Raw genomic sequence first — 10,404 nt, 5'->3', positions numbered from 1 at the left:
CAACCGTGCTAATCGGAGATGCGCGCGCGCGCGCGCGGGGGGGTGGGGAGGGTACAAACAAAATCGGAGGAGCGGGGAGAAAGGACGACGACATATGGAGGTTGGGGGCGATGTCAGAGTTGTTATCAATGAACGACCATCACAACAAGCTCGTCGGCACAGGCACGTCTCGTACGTAGCCGCTGCCTCCGCCGTTTCGCTCGTAACGCTCTCTTTGCTCCTGGAAGGGGGGGGGGGAGGGCAAACTCCTGCGCGGATCAGCCTCCCGCACACGGGACGCAGGAGCGACGCTGCCCTGTGGACGATCCCACGCGGAACCCGCCGTCGGAGTGGTCGTCTGTTGTGTCGACTCGGCGCCAACGCGTGCCGGCAGCGACGTGATGAGCGTCGAGGGGGGGTTTCATCCACCGCATCGATTCATCGGCGGGTCATCCACGGATCGAGCAAATCCCATTGGTTGGTGCAGCTTCCCGTGGCAGACGGTGCGGTTCATTTTCGATTTAAAGCTTTCGTGACTGCAAGGATTCACCTTCTTTGGTTCTTTCGGTAAAGTCACGTGTGTTGTGGCCGAAACGTCGTGAGAATTTCATCTGTTTTATTTTATTATTTTATTCTCATTCTACGTGACTTTACCGAAAGAACCAAAGAAGGTGTGGTTAATCTTACGCAAGGCTCCGTCCGAATGCGCTGGTGAGCACGTAAGTCTTTTTTACGTCATCATTAAAAGTTATTGGGGTTTTTTTTTTAATTTATAAAATGCTTTAATATAGGGGACTCCTCTACCTACGAACATTCGACTTACGAACTTTCAGAGATACAAACAAACTTGATCAGTGTGTCCAGTTGCCTGTTCGGATCGAGAGTCCTGAGTTCAAATGCCGCGCAATCGATGGCGGTGATGGCATCTACATCTGCAGAATGTGAAGAACCAGTGGCATCTACATCTGCAGAACGTGAAGAACCAGTGGCATCTACATCTGCAAAACGTGAAAAACCAGTGGCATCTACATCTGCAGAACGTGAAGAACCAGTGACATCTACATCTGCAGAACGTGAAGAACCAGTGGCATCTACATCTGCAACCCTTGTGTATACAATTGCTGGTCGGCAAAAAAAATGATAACGCTGTCCGGTAACACATCCCCATTGGAGCCATGTTATAGCGACCTCCCAGAACGACGTTTCCTTTAGCGCTCTGTTAAGCAACAAAGCATCCCGAGCCCTATAATGGGGTGTGCGCGCGCCTGTATGGGGAAGGCGATGTCACAGTTTTAACCCGACGTGAAAGTTTGGAGACATTACGGCTACCCCAAAACGACCAGGTTGGGGATGTTCAAGTGTTCCTTAATTCAGCACGGAAGGGTTCACCCCCGATCACGACTACGACGATTCGATGAAGCGTCTGCGATTCGAGCGAAGGATACACTTAAAAAATAAATATATATTCGTCCTCTCGTTCCCCCGTCCCCTCTGCTATAGTCGCACGAGTTTATTTTTTTAATTCTCATTCGTAACGGAGGGCATCATTAAGCCCGCAAGGAGCAACAAATCCGCGTATACAAAAACTCGCGTATGGTAAATCACCAGCAATCGATTCTCGCACCCAAGATCATCTTGCACGTACCATGCAAAAAAAAATAAACGCAATAAATCGGCGTTAATCGACGGGACAGGCACGTTGCCGAACGTCCAGTGTTATCCACGTACGAGAGGCGCTTTGGGATGACGCTCCATCCAGTCCATCTTGGCGCAGGAGTGCGACTGTGAAACTGTTAAAGACTAAAACCATTTTTACTTCACCAGGTAAGAAGGCCCCCCACTGAGCTGCGTAGCTCTTTGTCAGAGGCGACCTGGGTCCCAATCACAAATGGCAGCTCAACGAAGTGGGCTCGTTGTCGTTGTCACGTGGGAATGGAGAGCAGCAGCAGCCGAATGCTCTAAAACCCGACGACGCCGATTCGAAATGTGGAGGGAGAATACCCGGAGGGACCCGGAGAAAAATCCACGCGACCACGGGGGGAGAGAGAGAGAGAGACACCGCAAACTCCAACTATACAAGCAGGCGGTCAAGCGTCGGGAATTCAACCCGCGACCCACGTATACCAGGCGAGGTAGTTAACATTTCGACCGGGCGGCCCTCCGTCGACGCACGAGGGCGGAGAAACAGCAAATCGACGCGCGCAAACTCTCTCCTGAAGCCCCACTCATCGTGGCTTATTAAACCCCGCGACATTGAGCGTCTAGCTCCTGGGACAACACATTGCCGCAGCCGCCGCCGCCACTGCCAGTATCGTGCGTAAGACCCGAAACAGAATTTCGACTTTAACGGGCGTGAATGGTATTCCCATAGCTTCTTTCCTTCGTATCAGGTGGGCCAAGGATATAAGCATTTACACACAAAGCCATCGACGGTGGGTTTGTTATTCGGGCGGCGAAGCGACCTCGCAGATTCGGACTGGAGGGACGATTCCTTTAAAAACTAATTAATTGGTGCCTCGATCTCATTTTTTGCCTGTTTGATCAGTCGGTCAAGCCAGGGGGGGGGGGGGGGTCAACAGTCAGTGTAGAGTCAGTGTAGAGTCAGTGTAGAGTCAGTGTAGAGTCAGTGTAGAGTCAGTGTAGAGTCAGTGTAGAGTCCACAGAGAGTCAGTGTAGAGTCAGTGTAGAGTCAATGTAGAGTCAATGTAGAGTCAGTGTAGAGTCAATGTAGAGTCAGTGTAGAGTCAGTGTAGAGTCAGTGTAGAGTCCACAGAGAGTCAGTGTAGAGTCAGCAGAGAGTCAGTGTAGAGTCAGTGTAGAGTCAATGTAGAGTCAATGTAGAGTCAGTGTAGAGTCAGTGTAGAGTCAGTGTAGAGTCCACAGAGAGTCAGTGTAGAGTCCACAGAGAGTCAGTGTAGAGTCAGGAGAGAGTCCGGCGCACGCACAAAGCCAAACGCGCGTGGTTTAGTTTTTTTACAATCCCCCGAGGTTAGATTCGACGGTTTATGTTGGCGCCGGTGAAACATCGCCACAGTGCACGGCTGCTCCACCTGCAGACCATCGCCTGCTCCACCTGCAGGCCATCGCCTGCTCCACCTGCAGGCCATCGCCTGCTCCACCTGCAGGCCATCGCCTGCTCCACCTGCTCCACCTGCAGGCCTCGCCTCGCTCGTCCACACGGTGACAATGGTGGTGGCAGGACGAGTGGCAGACGCGTTCCGAAAAGAGGGCGGTGCGCACGAAGCGAAACCAGAGTACACACAGACACTACACACGGTACACACAGACACTACACACGGTACACACAGACACTACACACGGTACACACAGACACTACACACGGTACACACAGACACTACACACGGTACACACAGACACTACACACGGTACACACAGACACTACACACGGTACACACAGACACTACACACGGTACACACAGACACTACACACGGTACACACAGACACTACACACGGTACACACAGACACTACACACGGTACACACAGACACTACACACGGTACACACAGACACTACACACGGTACACACAGACACTACACACGGTACACACAGACACTACACACGGTACACACAGACACTACACACGGTACACACAGACACTACACACGGTACACACAGACACTACACACGGTACACACAGACACTACACACGGTACACACAGACACTACACACGGTGCACACAGACACTACACACGGTACACACAGACACTACACACGGTACACACAGACACTACACACGGTACACACAGACACTACACACGGTACACACAGACACTACACACACACAGTACACACACACAGTACACACAGGACACACACAGTACACACACGGCATTGTCCCACGTCCAACCGCATGGCAGCACGCCGGGCGAACTCGGACCCCGCGCCGTGTCGCGGATTTCAGCTCAAAGCGGCAGAGCACAGAGCGGAACGCAGAGCGCACAAACAGAACCCCCCGCGTGAAGAGAGGGGAACCCGCACATTCGATTCCCACCTCCCCACCCCGACACACAACCCACACAATTAATGGCATCTCAAGACTCGTCATCGTCGTCATCATCCTCGTCGGCATCCTCGTCCTCGTGGTCATCGTCGTCGTCATCATCATCCTCGTCATCATCCTCGTCGGCATCATCGTCCTCGTCGGCATCGTCGTCCTGGCAAAGAAATTCCGCCAAATATTTTTACGGGGCAGCAGCAGCAGCGGCAGCTCGCACGCTCGCGCTTTCAGACGCGTGTAAAAAAACAACTTTTAATTCTCCATTGGTTCTCGTAGCTATCGCTTGTGTGTGTATATGTGTGTGTCTAAGTTTGTTGTCCGTCCGGCCCTCCCTTCCCCCCCCAACCGCTTAGCACGGTCGGCTACGTACGGTGCGAAATAAGTTCGACGTACGCACACACGTACGTCAGGAAACCCGCCATGGGAATGTAGAATTTCCCCATCGCTGTGGCTCAGGGAACCGCCCGCCCGCCCGCCCGCCCGCCGACCACCGAACCGGCATCGCTCGCGACGCCGCCAACGGGAAGTGAAACACTTGGCGGGACAACGCACGGCCACGGAACGTAAAACAACCGTCATCATTTACAGCACTGAGCCACCATCGCCGATATCCCCTCCACCACCACGCTCCCTGCCCTCCCGCCGCCGGGGGCGGAAGCGATTGCTAGTCCCAGGTGTCGGTCGCTCCCCGCGCGGTTGGAGCGGGGCGTCTCGCTGGACCGGCGGTCCCCAAACTTTATGGCACCAGGAACCGGCTTCGTGGAAGACAATTTTTTTTCATGAACGGTGGGAGGGTTCATCATTCAAAGAAGCTCTCCAGCGACTATTTGTTTCGTTACTCATCTTGGCTACTAGGGGGTTAGCGCTCGCGGGCTTAATACCAACAACACCACGTGACTGAGACTGAGCGCGCGGTGCGGGAAAGAGGCGCGCACGGGAAGTGGTAAAATAATAAAACAATGGGGGCCGGGTCACGCTCGGACTCAGCGCGCTCACCTCCTGCTGCTGTGCGGCACGGTTCCTAACAGGCCACGGACCGGTACCGGTTCCTCGGCCCGGGGGGGGTTTGGGGACCCCTGCGCTAGACCGCAAACGCACCCGGCAGGAAACTCCGACTCGCCTCTTGCGGCTTTGCTCGCTCGGCTAAGATTCCGAATCCCCCCATTAGTCCGAGCCGCAGGTCCAGGAAAAAAAAAAAGATTTCTCTCGACGGGTCGAGCGGTCGCGCACCACCTTCTACAGGCTGGGTTTACGTTGGAAAAATCGCAGCGCCGCTCAAGTGTTGACGAGAGGCAGTCGACGGAGGGTGGGGCGGTGGTGGTGGTGGCGGCCTCTGAAGTACTTCTTGCAGTGTCCTCTTTCCAGAAAGCTGAACGAGATGGTGGCAGGGCTGGCGGTGGTAAAACCCCAGAAGTACTTCTGCAGTGTCCTCTTTCCAGAAAGCTGAACGAGATGGTGGCGGGGCTGGCGGTGGTAAAACCCCAGAAGTACTTCTGCAGTGTCCTCTTTCCAGAAAGCTGAACGAGATGGTGGCGGGGCTGGCGGCGGTAAACCCCAGAAGTACTTCTGCAGTGTTCTCTTTCCGGAAGCTAAAGGAGATGGGGGTCCGACGCGAGATCCTGACGGTGGACGGCAAGAAAACGCGCGATGCGAGCCCGTGCGAGAGAGAGAAGCGTAAAACGACGACGACGACGACGACGACGACGCAAATCGTAAAACCAAAAATCGAATTGAAAGAAATGAAACGAAACCGGACGCATTCGCCGGTCCCCCCCAAAACCGAAAGACCCCGTGGGGCGTTGCGCGGGACCGTCGGGAGCTGGAACCACGCCGGGGACCCGGGGGGGGGCCCCCCCGGGCGAGGGGCGAAGACCTCGACCCGTCGTTTCACCCAGGGCCTGGACGGGCACTCGGCGGGTGCATTTCGGAGGGCGCCGTTCGGAGAAAGGGGGACGGTCGACGGCCCTCGGCGATGGCCGGCAACTTGAGAAGTCGTGGCGCCGCCGCCGCCGCCGCTGCCGCCGCCGTTGCCGCCGCCGCCGCCATAGGCGCCGCTCGAACCGAGAGGTCCTCCACCGGCACGGGACGTTTCTTTCACCTTGCGACCGAGCGCGGTGCTGCCGGTCGGCGGCCGCGCGGGGGACGAGGAGGGCGGAGGGCGGAGGGGAGGGGGTGGGGTGGGGTGGGATCTCACGCGGAAAGAAAAAAAACAAACGGGACAGGGGAAAGCTGTCGCAAGTGGCCGGTGTCGCGGGGTCGTCGGGGGTCGTAGGTCGGCGAAGCCGGTTTCGCTCCTCCAGGCGAGCCGCCAAGTCCTGGATGACGGGAGAGAGGATTGTGGGACGCGGAGAGAAAGATCCCTCCCCGAAGTTGAAGGCCTTAACAGACTGTTCAGGGCAAGCGTCCGTTAGCGAGCAGCGCCTGCGAAGGCCGGAACTGTGGCACACGATGTGGGTGGGTGGCCAGCACCGACCACGCCCGGCCAGTCGACCGAGGGAAGGCCCAAGACCGGCTCAGATCGCCGTCAACGGTGTTGGCTGTGGGCGGGACCCGAACCCGAGCTGCCGGGGTTTGGAGCGCAGCGTAGCGCTAACCGCTCCACTACCGCTCCTCGCACATTAATATATACGCGCACACGCACAGGGAGGAGAGGGAGTGAGGATAGGGAGGGAGGGGATGGAGTGAGAGGAAGGGGGGGAGGGGGCAGAGCGCTCACAGTGGGAGGTGGACGAGCGCTGGGGGAGGCAGCAGGTGAGGAAGCTGCAGGCCGTCTCTCCCTCGTCCCAGCCACCACCGCCATCCCCGCCACCACCGCCACCGGCACCGGCAACGCCGTTGATGCTTCCGCCGGTGCCGGGCTCGGGGCTGCTGCCGGCGTTGAGGAAGCGGTCGACCTCGCTCATGGCGCGGCCCTGAGCGTCGTAGTGCTGGCGGTACAACGGCAGTGCAACGCGGGGGGTGTGAAGCCGTCGCCGCCGTCGCCGCCGTCACCGCCGCCGTCACCGCCGCCGCCACCCACACGGCGCATTGCCTTACACTACGGAGCGGCCTCACGGTGGAGAACGCTGGGTCGCCCAGCGTACCCAACCTAACCCAGCCTAACCCAGCCTAACCCAGCCTAACCCAACCTAACCCAACCCAACCCAACCTAACCCAGCCTAACCCAACCTAACCCAGCCTAACCCAACCTAACCCAACCTAACCCAACCTAACCCAACCTAACCCAGCCTAACCCAACCTAACCCAACCTAACCCAACCTAACCCAGCCTAACCCAACCTAACCCAGCCTAACCCAGCGGTACCCAGCCTTATCAACCCAACCGATCATACCCAGCCTTACCAACCTAACCCAACCTAACCCAACCTAACCCAGCCTAACTCAACCTAACCCAACCCAACCCAGCCTAACCCAACCTAACCCAGCCTAACCCAACCTAACCCAACCCAACCCAGCCTAACCCAACCTAACCCAACCTAACCCAGCCTAACTCAACCTAACCCAACCTAACCCAGCCTAACCCAGCGGTACCCAGCCTTATCAACCCAACCGATCATACCCAGCCTTACCAACCTAACCCAACCTAACCCAACCTAACCCAACCTAACCCAACCTAACCCAACCTAACCCAGCCTAACCCAGCCTAACCCAGCCTAACCCAGCCTAACCCAACCTAACCCAACCCAACCTAACCCAACCTAACCCAACCTAACCCAACCTAACCCAACCTAACCCAACCTAACCCAGCCTAACCCAACCTAACCCAACCCAACCCAACCTAACCCAGCCTAACCCAACCTAACCCAGCCTAACCCAACCTAACCCAACCTAACCCAACCTAACCCAACCTAACCCAGCCTAACCCAACCTAACCCAACCTAACCCAACCTAACCCAGCCTAACCCAACCTAACCCAGCCTAACCCAGCGGTACCCAGCCTTATCAACCCAACCGATCATACCCAGCCTTACCAACCTAACCCAACCTAACCCAACCTAACCCAGCCTAACTCAACCTAACCCAACCCAACCCAGCCTAACCCAACCTAACCCAGCCTAACCCAACCTAACCCAACCCAACCCAGCCTAACCCAACCTAACCCAACCTAACCCAGCCTAACTCAACCTAACCCAACCTAACCCAGCCTAACCCAGCGGTACCCAGCCTTATCAACCCAACCGATCATACCCAGCCTTACCAACCTAACCCAACCTAACCCAACCTAACCCAACCTAACCCAACCTAACCCAACCTAACCCAGCCTAACCCAGCCTAACCCAGCCTAACCCAGCCTAACCCAACCTAACCCAACCCAACCCAACCCAACCTAACCCAACCTAACCCAACCTAACCCAACCTAACCCAACCTAACCCAGCCTAACCCAACCTAACCCAACCCAACCCAACCTAACCCAGCCTAACCCAACCTAACCCAGCCTAACCCAACCTAACCCAACCTAACCCAACCTAACCCAACCTAACCCAGCCTAACCCAACCTAACCCAACCTAACCCAACCTAACCCAGCCTAACCCAACCTAACCCAGCCTAACCCAGCGGTACCCAGCCTTATCAACCCAACCGATCATACCCAGCCTTACCAACCTAACCCAACCTAACCCAACCTAACCCAGCCTAACTCAACCTAACCCAACCCAACCCAGCCTAACCCAACCTAACCCAGCCTAACCCAACCTAACCCAACCCAACCCAGCCTAACCCAACCTAACCCAACCTAACCCAGCCTAACTCAACCTAACCCAACCTAACCCAGCCTAACCCAGCGGTACCCAGCCTTATCAACCCAACCGATCATACCCAGCCTTACCAACCTAACCCAACCTAACCCAACCTAACCCAACCTAACCCAGCCTAACCCAACCTAACCCAACCTAACCCAACCTAACCCAACCCAACCCAGCCTAACCCAACCTAACCCAACCTAACCCAGCCTAACTCAACCTAACCCAACCTAACCCAGCCTAACCCAGCGGTACCCAGCCTTATCAACCCAACCGATCATACCCAGCCTTACCAACCTAACCCAACCTAACCCAACCTAACCCAACCTAACCCAGCCTAACCCAACCTAACCCAACCTAACCCAACCTAACCCAGCCTAACCCAACCTAACCCAACCTAACCCAACCTAACCCAGCCTAACCCAACCTAACCCAACCTAACCCAACCTAACCCAACCTAACCCAGCCTAACCCAGCCTAACCCAACCTAACCCAGCCTAACCCAGCCTAACCCAGCCTAACCCAACCTAACCCAACCTAACCCAGCCTAACCCAGCCTAACCCAACCTAACCCAGCCTAACCCAACCTAACCCAACCTAACCCAACCCAACCCAGCGGTACCCAGCCTAACCCAGCCTAACCCAACCCAACCCAGCGGTACCCAGCCTAACCCAACCTAACCCAGCCTAACCCAGCCTAACCCAGCCTAACACAACCCAACCCAGCGGTACCCAGCCTTACCAACCCAACCGATCATACCCAGCCTTACCAACCTAACCCAACCTAACCCAGCCTTACCAACCTAACCCATCGTACCCAGCCTTACCAACCCAACCCATCGTACCCAGCCTTACCAACCTAACCCATCGTACTCAGCCTTACCAACCTAACCCATCGTACCCAGCCTTACCAACCCAACCCATCGTACCCAGCCTTACCAACCTAACCCATCGTACCCAGCCTTACCAACCTAACCCATCGTACCCAGCCTTACCAACCCAACCCATCGTACCCAGCCTTACCAACCCAACCCATCGTACCCAGCCTTACCAACCTAACCCATCGTACTCAGCCTTACCAACCTAACCCATCGTACCCAGCCTTACCAACCCAACCCATCGTACCCAGCCTTACCAACCTAACCCATCGTACCCAGCCTTACCAACCTAACCCATCGTACCCAGCCTTACCAACCTAACCCATCGTACCCAGCCTTACCAACCTAACCCATCGTACCCAGCCTTACCAACCCAACCCATCGTACCCAGCCTTACCAACCCAACCCATCGTACCCAGCCTTACCAACCTAACCCAACCGTAACCCAGCCTAACCCGCCGTACCCATCCTCACCCAGCGTACCGAGCTTAAAACACCAGCGCAGCGAGCTCGTACCTTGATGGTCTCGTAGGTCTCGGTGATGAGGGCGATGAAGACGCTGAGGATCATGTAGATGAAGAGGCTGATGAAGCTGTAGAGGTACAACTGGCTGAAGAGCCACACCAGGTAGCTCTTCTGCTTCATCGCCGAGAATGTGGAGAACATGTCGTCGCCGTTGATGAGCGAGAAGAGGCACTCCGAAACCATGTTGAGCGTGCGGAACTGCGCAGGGGTGGGAAGGGGGGGGGGGGGAGCGGGGGGGGGGGGGGGAGGGAAGGGGGGGGG

General features: G+C 56.3%; 1 protein-coding gene across 3 annotated transcripts in view; it reads right to left on the bottom strand.

Annotated features, from left to right (window-relative positions):
* Window positions 1–5,237: 5,237 nt before the first annotated feature.
* The window catches only part of LOC116942342 (mucolipin-3-like), a 52,397-nt gene continuing 47,230 nt past the window's right edge, over window positions 5,238–10,404 (bottom strand). For all 3 annotated transcript variants that reach the window (XM_032954133.2, XM_076066432.1, XM_032954124.2), the window contains exons 12-14: window positions 10,135–10,341; window positions 6,717–6,927; window positions 5,238–6,315 (exon numbers count right to left, since the gene is read on the bottom strand). In XM_032954133.2, the coding sequence (XP_032810024.2) occupies window positions 6,314–6,315; window positions 6,717–6,927; window positions 10,135–10,341 (420 nt within the window). In that variant the 3' untranslated portion in view covers window positions 5,238–6,313. The remainder of the gene's footprint in view (window positions 6,316–6,716; window positions 6,928–10,134; window positions 10,342–10,404) is intronic.

This window comes from Petromyzon marinus, chromosome 1, assembly GCF_048934315.1.
Source record: "Petromyzon marinus isolate PM22_M1 ecotype Great Lakes invasive population chromosome 1, UKy_Petmar_22M1.pri1.0, whole genome shotgun sequence".
In the NCBI taxonomy this organism is placed as follows: domain Eukaryota; kingdom Metazoa; phylum Chordata; class Hyperoartia; order Petromyzontiformes; family Petromyzontidae; genus Petromyzon; species Petromyzon marinus.
This window is presented reverse-complemented; position numbering and strand designations above follow the sequence as displayed.